The sequence below is a fragment of the Mesocricetus auratus genome, unplaced genomic scaffold (assembly GCF_017639785.1).
Source record: "Mesocricetus auratus isolate SY011 unplaced genomic scaffold, BCM_Maur_2.0 Super-Scaffold_100015, whole genome shotgun sequence".
Taxonomy (NCBI): domain Eukaryota; kingdom Metazoa; phylum Chordata; class Mammalia; order Rodentia; family Cricetidae; genus Mesocricetus; species Mesocricetus auratus.
In genome coordinates this window covers 26,500,167-26,512,886 of record NW_024429198.1, presented here as the reverse complement: position 1 = coordinate 26,512,886, position 12,720 = coordinate 26,500,167, and the positions used below count along the sequence as shown (strand labels likewise).

At 43.0% G+C, this 12,720-nt stretch overlaps 1 protein-coding gene across 2 annotated transcripts; it reads right to left on the bottom strand.

Moving 5' to 3' along the window:
* Positions 1–2,077: 2,077 nt before the first annotated feature.
* On the bottom strand, positions 2,078–10,695 carry LOC106023022 (zinc finger protein 58-like). 2 transcript variants are annotated; one of them, XM_040757704.1, is made up of 5 exons: positions 10,588–10,695; positions 10,220–10,498; positions 8,770–8,896; positions 7,982–8,077; positions 2,078–5,787 (listed from the first exon to the last, which is right to left on the bottom strand). In XM_040757704.1, exons 3-5 carry the CDS (start codon positions 8,891–8,893, stop codon positions 4,334–4,336), a joined length of 1,674 nt encoding a protein of 557 aa, XP_040613638.1. In that variant the 5' UTR covers positions 8,894–8,896; positions 10,220–10,498; positions 10,588–10,695; the 3' UTR covers positions 2,078–4,333. The 2 variants fall into 2 exon arrangements, with proteins under 2 accessions (XP_040613638.1, XP_040613639.1); XM_040757705.1 differs by adding an exon at positions 9,919–10,029 and having other exon boundaries at positions 10,220–10,688.
* Positions 10,696–12,720: the final 2,025 nt, after the last annotated feature.

Sequence of the window (12,720 nt, the reverse complement as noted above, 5' to 3'; positions counted from 1 at the left end):
AACTCAGTCTTCGGGCCAGGCTGACCTCGAACTCACAGAGATCCGCCTGCCTCTGCCTCCCAAGTGCTGGCATTAAAAACATGTACCACCAATGCCTAGCTAACACAGGTTGGTCTTTAACTTGTAACATAACTTGGTAGGCATGGGAGAAGTCTATGTGCACATTAACGTGTTCTGAGTCCCAGGGAACTCAGAGTGGCACTCCATGTCTCTTTCAGCTGTCATTGCTCACTCAGAATGTGCTGCCTCAACTCTGTAGATGGATTTTTCTTAAGGTTGCCAGCTCAAAAAAATCCAATATGGAGACTTATTATTTATTAGGAGAGATCAGGCTGTACCTAAGGTTTATCCCACTAGCTCTTATAACTTAAATCAATCTACTTCTCTTCATCTACATATTTTGCCAAGTGACCTGGGGTTTTTACCTTTCCTCCTGCAATTCTTTCTCCCTTGGAGTCTCCCTGCCTTTCTTCTTCTGAGACCTTCTCTTTCCAGAAATCTGGGATATTGGTCATTTAGGTTTTTACTGAAGCAATTACAAGTTGTCTTTGCAAGCACACATTTTCACAATGTACAAAAAGTATATTCCACAACACCTCCCTTACAGTAATTTCTCATTCTGAAATGGACCCCAAAGTGACAAAGTTGTAAAATATTTTAAAGACCACCACCTACTGGCTTTTCAGTTTTAGCACATTTTACATTTTCTTGAAACTCATTATCCATCATGTTATCCTGAAAACAGCTCCTATTTCTGAACAATTCCCAGTTATTAGTTATCCCGGACCCTTTACTCATGAGGTCACAACCACTGTTGGGGGGGGGTCAAGAAAACTTCAAGTAACCCAGTACAACCTAACCTGTTTCTCCTCATCTACATTTTGCCTCGGGGCTCTTTACCCCTCTTTTTCTCTGTATTACTTGCTTTCCTATATTCTCCAAGGCTGTCTGGAGGCTGCCTGGCTTCTGGTCCTACCTTGTGCCTCTCTCCCTTGTCCTCTTCAACTTTTCCTACAGCCTAGGTTTCTCCTGTCAAGCCCCACCTATCCCTCTCATGCCTAGTTATCGGCCATTCAACTTTTTATTAGGCCTATCAGGTGCCTTAGGCAGGCAAGAGGAAACAAATGTAACACATTTTTAAATCTTCAATATCATTAACAAAGGCAGCAGACATCCATGTACCACATTGATGGGGGATGTCCTTCTGTATATATCTTTCTCTTCTTGGTTGATGAATAAAGCACTGATTGGCTAGAAGAGGCAGGAAGGTAGGAGGGGCTCGGGGATGAGAATGCTGGGGGAGAGGCAGAAAGAGATGCCATGTAGCAAAAGAAGGACTAATAGGTCTAGACCCTTGTCTGGTAAGATAAGACCACTTGGAAATACTTAGATTAATAGAAATGGGTTAACAATTAAGGCAGAGCTGGCCAATAAGAAGCCCTAGCAATTGACCAACCAACAGTTGCCTTTGCTATATTATTTGCTCCTTAGTGTGTCTCTCTCTGCTATACTATCTGCCCTTTATAGTGTGAGTCTTTGTCATGTGATTTACTCCTGAGCTTGTGAGTCTCTGCTATACTGTCTACTCTTGAGAGTGGGTCTCTGCTTCTTACAAACTGTACCTCTAATAAACCATTCTCTTGTAGAGCAAATGAATTAGCAAATATTTGTTTATGTTGCATTTAACTGTGTGAGGCTTTGATACTCTGTGTAGAACACCTGTTGGTCTAATAAAGAACTGAACACCCAATAGTAAGGCAGGAGAAAGAAAGGATAGGAGGGGCTGGCAGGTAGAGAGGATGGATAGAAGGAAGGAAAGGGAGGTGGAGGGAGAAGCCAGAGAAGGAGGCTGTCAGGGGCCAGCCACCTAGCCACACGAGAGAACATAGAGGAACAGTAAGTTCAATAGAAGCAAGGGAAAGCAAAAAGCCCAGAGGCAAAAGGTAGACTGGATAATGTAAATTAAAAGCTGGCAGGAAGCTAGTCAAATAAGGCCAGGCATTGACAGATAATAAGAAGACTCCGTGTGTGATGATTCGAGTGCTGGGTGGTAGACCCCCAAAGAGCAAAAATACCATACAACACAAATGCATATTCATTAAGGTTCCTTCCATTCACAAGGAAATCTCCCTCTTGTGTTCTGAGGAAATTACTAACTAGGTCTGCAGAGCCTCAAGCAGAACAAAAACATAGACTCCCATACACACAGCAAACCGATCTTTTTCAAGGTGCTTTGCTGACCACATCTTAGACATTTTTAAGAAACAGAAACTTCCTTCACAGCAGCCTTTCTTTGTTATGATCTGTGACAGAAATTAAAGCTGGAAGCAGGCTCTCTTTGCCGTGTAATCTTGAGGCTTATTCAGGTCTGTTTTCTCTAATGTGCACATGACACTTACATGTTAATATACCATTTTAAACAAAACTCAATGATAGAAGGTATGTGATGTGTTGTCTTCTAACTTTCTACCCAGCAAGTTCAGTTGACTGCTACACTTCCTAACTCTGATGATGGATAACCAGGAACAGCTGTGATTACTAGGATGTAGGCGTGAGGGAATGAAGGACGTCAAGGCACTGCTCATCGTTCCTCTGCTGTACTCATGGCAAAGCCGAGTGGAAGATACCAGGTGATCTGGTTGCATCTCATCTCAGCAAAGCCATCCCTCTCTCTTCCCTGAGGTTACTCTGCTGCAGGGTCCCTTAGTCCCCAGCCACTCTGGAAGTCTTCTCACTTGCTCCCTCATGAGGCCTACCCAGTAGGATGCTGTCGCTCTGTAAATCTGATGACAGCTGCAGTCAGGTGCTGTAATCACTGCTGAAACAGATTAAGTTGGAATATGTCTAAAGCCAACAGGGTTTGTTTGTTTGTTTGTTCGTTTTTTGAGACAGGGTTTCTCTGTATTGTTTTGGAGGCTGTCCTAGAACTCTCTCTGTAGACCAGGCTGGCCTCAAACTCACAGAGATCCGCCTGCCTCTGCCTCCCGAGTGCTGGGATTAAAGCTGTTCACCACCAACACCAGGCTAAAATCAACAGGGTTTTAAACAATATTTTTGGGAGAATTTAACACATAAGTATTGAATATTTTATTCAAATCTCTACATTTCTTCGCCAGTTATAAGTAAAATCACTTTATTCTCCCAACTTTGTGGTCTTTGTTATTTCTTTATTCCGCATGAGCTCCCTCCATGTGTACGGGTGGAGGACAGTTGACAGGACCCTGGAAGACTCTCAGAGCACTCTTTTCCTCAGGAGCCAATTGCCAACAGCTCCTGCACTAGGGATACATGGTGAGGCCCTTATGCAACTGTGCTTACTGTATGAAGGGGTTTAGCCTGTGTAAGTGTAGTGTAGGTAGTAACAGCCACAGTATGTACAAGCATGAAAGGATACTGACATGTCTAGCAATGTTACACTGTTGTAGGAATGTTTCCGTATTTCTACTGTCACAATGCAGACATCTACTATACCTGGCTCTGACAGGATTTCTCCCTCTTTTCCTCAGGAATCCATGAGTTCGGGCTTTAGATGTGTGTAAGGAACTTCTTTTACAATGTGTGACACAGGTGTCACTTTTAGACTGGGGCTCGCCACAGGCTACTATTCTTTATATTTTGACTAATTTGCATCTGTGTTTATTTTCCATCTACAACACAATATTTTCTGGTAGATGCTGAGAGGTGCCTTACTCTGTAGTTATAAAGATTAGGTTCATTTCTAGTATCCACTTATTAGAATTAATTCTAATTAACATTAAATTCTTCCTAGGGCTTATCACCTAGCCAGGCAGAAGTATATCACCAAATTAATATCATAGCAGTTACCAATTGTGGAAAAGTTTTAAATCCACTTAGAAAGTGACTGACTATTCTCATAACTTTCCTCCCATCATTGCATTGCAGACACTTGTTTTTTATCTGAGCCACAGCGGGTGCACCTGATACTCTCACTGCCTCATCTGAGGACTGGGCCTCTGCAGCTGCTTCTGCTGCCTTGCTCCCAAGGCCTTAGACCTGAGGAATCTTCAGGTTGGGTTAACTAAGGTCTATCTTTTTATTTTACCAATAAGAATTTAGGAGCCAGATGCTGGGTGAAAACCTGCTACCTCGGAGACAGACCTTCCTACACACCAGGGGAGATATTCCAGAAGCATGAATGACTCTACTGGGGAAAACAACAGGAACTATGCCACAGCCCATATTCCAGATTCGAGACAAACAATGGACATAGTTATGACACAATAACAGTTTCATGGAACATTTACAGTTACAGAAGAAAGAGTCACTAATCAAGACATGTTTCAAACACACTGCTTGAACTAACTGCTGGGGGTTACCGCAAAGAGATGTCATTACTGCAGGGTTTCTCTCCAGTGTGTAGTCTCCTGTGTTTCCTAAAGGATGACACATGCCGATAGGCTTTGTGACACTCCTCACACTTGTATGGTTTCTCTCCAGTGTGAACTGTTTGATGTCCTCGAAGGTCTGACCATGAGTGATAACACCTGCCACACTCTTCACACTTGTAAGGAGTGTCCTCACAGTGATTCCTTTGATGTTTTCTGAGGGATGAGGATGAGAAAAAACACTTGCCACACTCTTCATCCTCGTAGGCTTTCTCTGCAGAATGAGTTGTCTTGTTCCAAATGAGGAGAGCAGGCTTAGTAAATCCTTTTCTACTGAGTTTACACTTGTAGAGTTTCTCTCTAGTATGAGTTGCCCTGTGGTCCTTAAAGCTTGCATGATAACGAAAGGCTTTGTGACACTCCTCACACTTGTAGGGTTTCTCTCCAGAATGAACTATACGATGTCCTTTAAGGGCTGACCATGAGTGAAAACGCCTGCCACACTCTTCACACTTGTAAGGATTGTCTTCACTGTGAATTCTTTGGTGTCGTGTAAGGGATGAAGATGAGAAAAAACATTTGCCACACTCCTCACACTTGTATGGTTTCTCCCCTGTATGGACTCTCTGATGCTCTTGAAGGTTTGAAATGAGGGAAAACATTTTGCCACACTCTGAACACTTGAGCGACTTGTCTTCAGAGTGTATTCTTTGATGACGTGTAAGGGATGCAGACGATGCAAAACACTTGCCACACTCCTCACACTTGTAGGCTTTCTCTGCGGTATGAGGTGCCTTGTTCTCACTGAGGAGAGCAGGCTTAGGAAATCCTTTGCACTGGTAGACTTTCTCTCCACTATGCACTTCCTTGTGCTTCTTAAGCCGCGAGTGATAACGAAAAGCTTTGTGACATTCTTCACACTTGTATGGTTTCTCTCCACAATGAATTCTTTGATGTTTCTCAAGGAATGAAGGATGATAAAAACCCCTGCCACACTCTTCACACGTGCAGGGTTTCTCTCCAGAATGAATTCTTTGATGTTGCTTCAGCATTGAAGGATAGTAAAATGACTTGCCACATTCTTCACACTTGTAGGGTTTCTCAGCAGTATGATTTTTCTGGTGAATAAAAAGTGATGAGCGTGAACTGAAAGCCTTATGACATTCTTTACACGTGTAGGGTTTTTCTCCAGTGTGAAGTCTCTGGTGTATAGAAAGTGTTTTAGAAGATCTAAGGACCTTACCACACTCCTCACATTTGTAAGTTTTCTTCCTTCTATGAAGTCTCTTGTGCATAGAGAGTGTTTGATAAGAACTAAGGCCCTTACCACATTCTTTGCACTTGTAGGGTTTCTCCCTTGTATGAATTCTCTGGTGCTGAATACTTAAGAAGTTACAATCAACGGTCTTGTTGTAAACATTATAATCATTGGATGTTGTTCCTGTTGAGCAAAAGTTGAGACATGAACAAACTCTAGGAAATATTCTCCATACTTAATGTTTTAAAAAGGAAAAATTTACTCATACGTATTGAAGTATCAGTGAGAAACTACATTTCAAACACTATAGGCACTAAGCATAGTTGATAAAATATTGTAGGTAGAAATGATATATACTTCTCTTAGAATAAGGGCACAGCTATAGAATATACACACAATGACATATTATTTGAAGTTTAATAGCTAAGTAGGTTGTTAGGGCATTTTACTAACAGGAATAAGTGTGTTTTTAAGACAAGGTTTCTCTGTGTAGACCTGGCTATCCTGGAAGTCACTATCTAAACAGAGTTGGCCTCAAACTTAGAGGTCCACCTACTTTTGCCTCCCAAGTACTGCAATCAATGAAGTAATGCACCATGACCAGGAAATAAAATCATGTATTTCTAGGAGTAAATAGCTATTGAACACTAAGTAGAGGGACAATGAATAAGGCTTGAAAACAGAGCACATCTCATAGAAATTTTAATCTTTTGTTCCCATGTACTTTATCAATGTGTTCTACCCACCCACCAGAATATATAGGGAATGTATAACAAATGATTATACACTCCTCCAAAATACCAAATTCCAAACTAAAGAAAAAGATTTTGAACCCGTAATATTGAGAACTTGGTGAGCTATTAATTGCATACTCATTGTTACAATTTAGTATTTGAAGACACACACACACACACACACACACACACACACACACACCATGCATTTAAATCCTCATTACTGAGTATCTGATAAAGAAAAACTTTAAAGATATCTTCATCAAAGATAAATAACTGTGATGAGGTAATTTTTTTTGCTGTTTTTTTCCCACTGAGCAGTACTCCATTGTAAATGTAACACATTTTCGTTAACCATTCTTCAACTACATTGTTTCCAGGTTGTGGCTATTAGAAATAATGCTTCTATAAACACAGTTGTGCAAATATCCTTGTAGTATGAATGTGTAGTGTATCCTTTGGGTACATGCCCAAGAGCGGTATTGCTGGGTCTTGAGGTATATTGAGTCCCAATTTTCTGGAAAATGGCCCTATCGATTTTCACAGAGGTTGTACAAGTTAGCACACCCACCAACAATTGAGGAATGTTCCCCTTTCTCTACATCCTCTCCAGCATAAGCTGTCATCAGTGTTTTTGATCTTAAGTACAGGTGTAAGATGCTTTCTCAGAGTTGTTTTGATTTACATTTTCCTGATGGCTAAGGCCAATGGTTTAAGTGGTTTTTGCCCATTTGCCACCTTCTAAATATCGACAGAAGGTCCTGGATAGATGTTCTGCAAACACTAAAAGATGGAGGATGCCAACACAGACTACTATACCCAAGAAAGCTTTCAATCATAGTAGACAGAACCTTACGACTCACTAAAAAACGTAACTCTACTAACTGCCATGAAAGAGAGGCACACAATTCACTGTATCCAAACTGCTTTGATGGGCATCCCTTAATCAACAGCAGAGGACCTTGTTGGTCATCCTCTCCTACTCTTCCTAGGTAACGGGCCCTGCTGAGCCAACTGGTGGTAAAAATGTTGAAAAAAGGAAACAGTATCCATTAAATTAGTGTACCCAATGTTCCAACAGAATCCCTTCTACAATATGTTAATGCTTGAAATCTTCCCTAAGATCAGTGGGGAATGAACTATCCAAAGTGACTCCAGTTTGACTGAGTTTTATCCAACTGCTCCCCACCCCTAAATTGTTCTGACCATCAGAAACTGTTGAGCCTTTATGAAGCCTGGGTCTGTGTGATGCAATTGTGGGTTTGGCTTTATAAACCCAACCATGCTCACTTTGGTATAGAGATCCTCCTGGCATGAGTCTGCTGTCAACCTCTGCAAAGAAATGATGAAATGACTCTTGGTCTGACCAGCACTGAGTTCCATTTCTCTGAGTCTTATACTACAGTGGAGACTCAACAAAGAGAAACCTCTGAGGTCACTGTTAATAGAAGCACAGCTCGCTGTTGACAAATGAGAAGCTGAAGAGACTTAAGTCATCATAAACATCTGAGAGATGTGCTTTGACAACACAGACATGAAGAGAGACCTAAAGAATGATTCTCATAGAATCATGTTTCAAGACACAGAGGAAATTTGTGGAATTTTGGACCTAACTCTACCCCTGACCCCTCATTCCTACACACCTGGGTACACGGTGGCTGCTTCTTGTGTCTTCAATCCTGAAGGCTCTTGTCTTTGCTCCAGAAATGTCACCAGGTGTGGCTTAGGGACAGCAAGACCTGTTTGTAGAAAAGGGAACAGGATTGTTTAGTTGTTCTTCTACTAGGAATTGACATGTCATTTTACTGCATGGCTCATAAGGAAAGAGATGATGTAATAAACGACTCCAGACAATCATTTCTGTAAATGTTTTCTAGCAGGATCACTACAATACATAAAGGAATTTACAAAATCCAGATTCTCTGTTTTACTCAAAGGGAAAAAACATGAAAACTGAATTGCGAAACAGTTTCATTAACAACTGTCCTTCATGTCTCATGCCTTTTAATTTCAAACAGTCCTCCTAGAGTGAAGGAAATATACATGCAACATACAAAGGTTAAACATGAAAAGAGAAAAACAGTGAAATTATTTTCTTTAAATAATTCAATTTTATTTTTTAATGTGCATAGGTGTTTTTTCTGCACATATGTCTGTGTGAAGGTGTCAGATCTTGGAATTACAGACAGCTACAAGCTGCCATGTGACTGCTGGAATTGAACCCCTGTCCTGTAGAAGGACAGTCGGTGCTCTTATTCACTAAGCCATCTCTCCAGCACCAAAAGGAATCCTAATACAGAAATAGCCTCAATTTTTCTGAAAATGAAGATTAGGAAACTCGCTGTTGAAACGTTCCCATAAGATACAGTAAAAAGCAAATAAGATACATGCTGATAGTGAAATAAGAATTCTCTATGGATAAGATCCTCACCCAGGAAATCAAGGTGGCTGTAATTCTCCAACATCACCTCCCTGTACAGATTCCACTGAGCAGGCTCCAGGTATTCCCTCTCTTCTAGAGAGAACTCAATGGCCACATCCCGGAAGGACAGCATTTCCTGAAACAATGACCAATTTACCATAACACTTTAATTTAATTAAAACAGTAATGATATAAATACCAAGATGCATTGGCCTGAATAGTTCTCCTGTCAACTTGACATTAGCTAGGGTCATTTGAGAAAAGAGAAACATAATAGAGAAATGTCTACCTGAGACTGTCCTGTTCCAAGCCTAGAGGGTATTTTTTAATTAGTGATTGGTATGAGAGAGCATAGCTCACTAAAGGTGGTACCCACCCTGGGAAGGCAATTCTATATGGCATAGGAAAGCAGGCTGTGCAAGTCAGTTAGCAGTGTTCTTCTGTGGCCTCTGCTCCAGCTCCTGCCTCAGGTTACAGCCTTGACTTCCCTCGGTGATGGACAGTTATCTGAAGTTGTAGTCTATAAAAAACCCTTTCTTCTCCAAGCTGTCTTTCTTCAAGGTCTTTATCACAGCAATAGAAACCCTAACACAGTCATTGTGTGGCTGTGGATATAAATCTAGATTTTGCCCATCATGAAAGAGAGATAGAAATGCTTTTTGCATAGTTGAGTAATATTCCTCAGACATGTCTGAAGTGGTTACATGATTTCAAACTGTACCCATGTTCAATGAAAGACAAAGAAAAAAATCCTATAAGCCCATTTGGACAGGATCCAATTAATACTGATGAAGTGTAAAATGAATCCATCCACAGAACATGCATTTAGTGCTATGTGCTCCCATACACCACTGATGCATACACTTTAGAATTTCGTAGTAGTGAACCGTTGGGTCTCAGGTATTTCCTCTCTTAATTCTTTAACTGGCAGAGAAAACGAACACAATCCAGACTCAAGACCCTTACACCAGGCAGGCTGGAGTACAGGAGGGGTCAGACACCCCGTTTGCTCTAAGACACTGAGGAATCTGACAGCATCCATGTGAGAAGGGCTCAGCTCGTGAAGCTGCTTCCCCACCAAAGCTGCTCAGGGAGCTCCCAGCTCCACCTCAGGAGCAGGTAGTCAGCTGACCATCGTTAGCTTGCAGTCCTGGTCACCTCAGCTGACCATCGTTAGCTTGCAGTCCTGGACCTTGCGCTATCATCTACTCCGCGCTCCCCGGCAGCTCTCCTGTTCCAGACGCCCAAGGCGGACTCGGGCTGCCCGTCCTAAGGAAACCATCTCTCAGGGCACAATCCCATCGCCCTCTCCCAGCCCTGACCTGCAACCTCCCGCGTCCCAGCCAGTTCAGCACAGCACCTCCAAGGCAGTTTCTCAGCCCTCCCACCCAGCCCAGGTCCGCTCCCTCCAAGACGGAACCCGCACAGAGCCTCAGGCTGCGCTGCACCCAGGACCAACCTCCAAGTCAGAGACGCAGCAGGAGACACAGCAGGGCAGGACTGGTGCCCAGCTTTGGGTAAGATGCACTCTTAGAGACCAACAACCGGATTGCGACGTACTGGATAGCTCTCTATGACGTCACAGTCGCATGGACTACATTTCCCAAAAGTCTGAGCGAAGGAATTCCCGGACGCCTGCGTGGTTATATTTACTCTTCTTGGAGTAGGGTCTGGTTGCCGGCGTTAGAGAGAGAAAGTAGTGGGAGAAAGAAATAGAGGCTGCTGAGCAGCTGTTGTCCTGAGGAAAACCAATTGCGGGAATGTCTGATTAAAGTGTGGTTCCCAAGTAGAGAAGATTACCAAAGGCCACCAGGGAGACAGACTCACCGCTGCAAAGGCACAAGGTTTTTAGTTCTATCCCACTGCCTTAGGGACTGCAAACTGATGCAGCAGTCTCTGCAGGGAGTGAGTTCCTTGTCTACTGCTAGTTTTGTTTTGTTTTGTTTTAAGGAAAAAAACTGCGGGGTTACATCAGCGGGAGGGGAAAGGTACGGGTCGGTTCCTGATTGGTTGACATTTAGGAGAATTTTTCAAAGTTTCATCTTGGCATGAAATACTTGTTTATCACCTATTCTCATTGGCTGCCTGTAGAAGGGAACATTCTGTGGTTTCTATGGCTTTGTCTTGTTATTTGCAGGTGGCCTGTTGTACATAGACACCAATAGTTTTCGGGAACTAAGTATCCTGGAGACTAAAGGGGAGGGTTTGGTTTCTCCGGGAGTTTTCTTTCTTTCTTTCTTTCTTTCTTTCCTTCCTTCCTTCCTTCCCTCTCTCTCTCTCTCTCTCTCTCTCTCTCTCTCTCTCTCTCTCTCTCTCTCTCTCTCTCTCTCTCTCTCTCTCTCTCTCTCTCTCTCTCTCTCTCTCTCTCTCTCTCTCTCTCTCTCTCTCTCTCTCTCTCTCTCTCTCTCTCTCTCTCTCTCTCTCTCTCTCTCTCTCTCTCTCTCTCTCTCTCTCTCTCTCTCTCTCTCTCTCTCTCTCTCTCTCTCTCTCTCTCTCTCTCTCTCTCTCTCTCTCTCTCTCTCTCTCTCTCTCTCTCTCTCTCTCTCTCTCTCTCTCTCTCTCTCTCTCTCTCTCTCTCTCTCTCTCTCTCTCTCTCTCTCTCTCTCTCTCTCTCTCTCTCTCTCTCTCTCTCTCTCTCTCTCTCTCTCTCTCTCTCTCTCTCTCTCTCTCTCTCTCTCTCTCTCTCTCTCTCTCTCTCTCTCTCTCTCTCTCTCTCTCTCTCTCTCTCTCTCTCTCTCTCTCTCTCTCTCTCTCTCTCTCTCTCTCTCTCTCTCTCTCTCTCTCTCTCTCTCTCTCTCTCTCTCTCTCTCTCTCTCTCTCTCTCTCTCTCTCTCTCTCTCTCTCTCTCTCTCTCTCTCTCTCTCTCTCTCTCTCTCTCTCTCTCTCTCTCTCTCTCTCTCTCTCTCTCTCTCTCTCTCTCTCTCTCTCTCTCTCTCTCTCTCTCTCTCTCTCTCTCTCTCTCTCTCTCTCTCTCTCTCTCTCTCTCTCTCTCTCTCTCTCTCTCTCTCTCTCTCTCTCTCTCTCTCTCTCTCTCTCTCTCTCTCTCTCTCTCTCTCTCTCTCTCTCTCTCTCTCTCTCTCTCTCTCTCTCTCTCTCTCTCTCTCTCTCTCTCTCTCTCTCTCTCTCTCTCTCTCTCTCTCTCTCTCTCTCTCTCTCTCTCTCTCTCTCTCTCTTCTTTCTTTTTCTTTCTTTTTTCTTTTTTATATTGTGGCCAAACACAGTTTCCAGGAACTAAGTATCCAGGAGGCTAGGCGGAGAGTGGAGTTCTTTTGTGTTCAGTTTTGGCCCTAGGTTCCAGGAGGCTGGGGGTGTGGGGGGAGTGCCTGGAGTTTCTTTGTGTTCACTTTTGGCCCTAAGCTTGTTGCATACAATCCAGTCTCCAGGAACTAAGCCTCCTAGAGGCTAAGGGGGGGGGGCGTTGTTGGTAGTTCCTTTGTGTCTTGTGCTGAGTCAGAGGCCTACATGTCTTTTCGTCTGTATCCTGTCATGGCCACTAAAGCAGGGGGCTGGGTGAGGGTCCGGTCCCTTCAAAAGCAAGCTCTATATTACAGGAGCACCAGGAAGTGGCCATTGGCTTTCTCTTCCAAAGTCGGTCTTTCAGAGAGCGCTCCTCATTGACTTTTGAGGTCTCCCTTTGAGGAAGTGTTTGGGTTCATAGAAAAAGCTGTCGAGCAATTGGCAGTTAGAGATGATGAAATAAAAACAGAAAATGTGTCATAGAAAACAGCTATCTAAATCACTGGCCATTTCATAGGATGAAATTTTTAAAAGCTCAAGTTAGATAATCCATCATTTGGGAGGGGAATCATAAAGCTATCTGAAAAAACATTTTCTTAAGACAAAAGCACAATCACCATACGTTATTTTTACAAGGCACATGGTGACCGTTCATCATGGGGTCACAACTTCAGCATTGATTGGAACATGGTTTGCAGGGTGCATTAGGCTTAGGAAAAAGAA

Coding starts and splice junctions, on each gene's coding strand:
- LOC106023022 (XM_040757704.1), bottom strand. CDS start 8,893: ATGCTGTCCTTCCGGGATGTGGCCATTGAGTTCTCTCTAGAAGAGAGG. Junction 8,078..8,769: donor CAGCCACCTTGATTTCCTGG/GTGAGGATCTTA, acceptor TTCTACAAACAG/GTCTTGCTGTCCCTAAGCCA. Junction 5,788..7,981: donor AGCAGCCACCGTGTACCCAG/GTGTGTAGGAAT, acceptor TTTGCTCAACAG/GAACAACATCCAATGATTAT.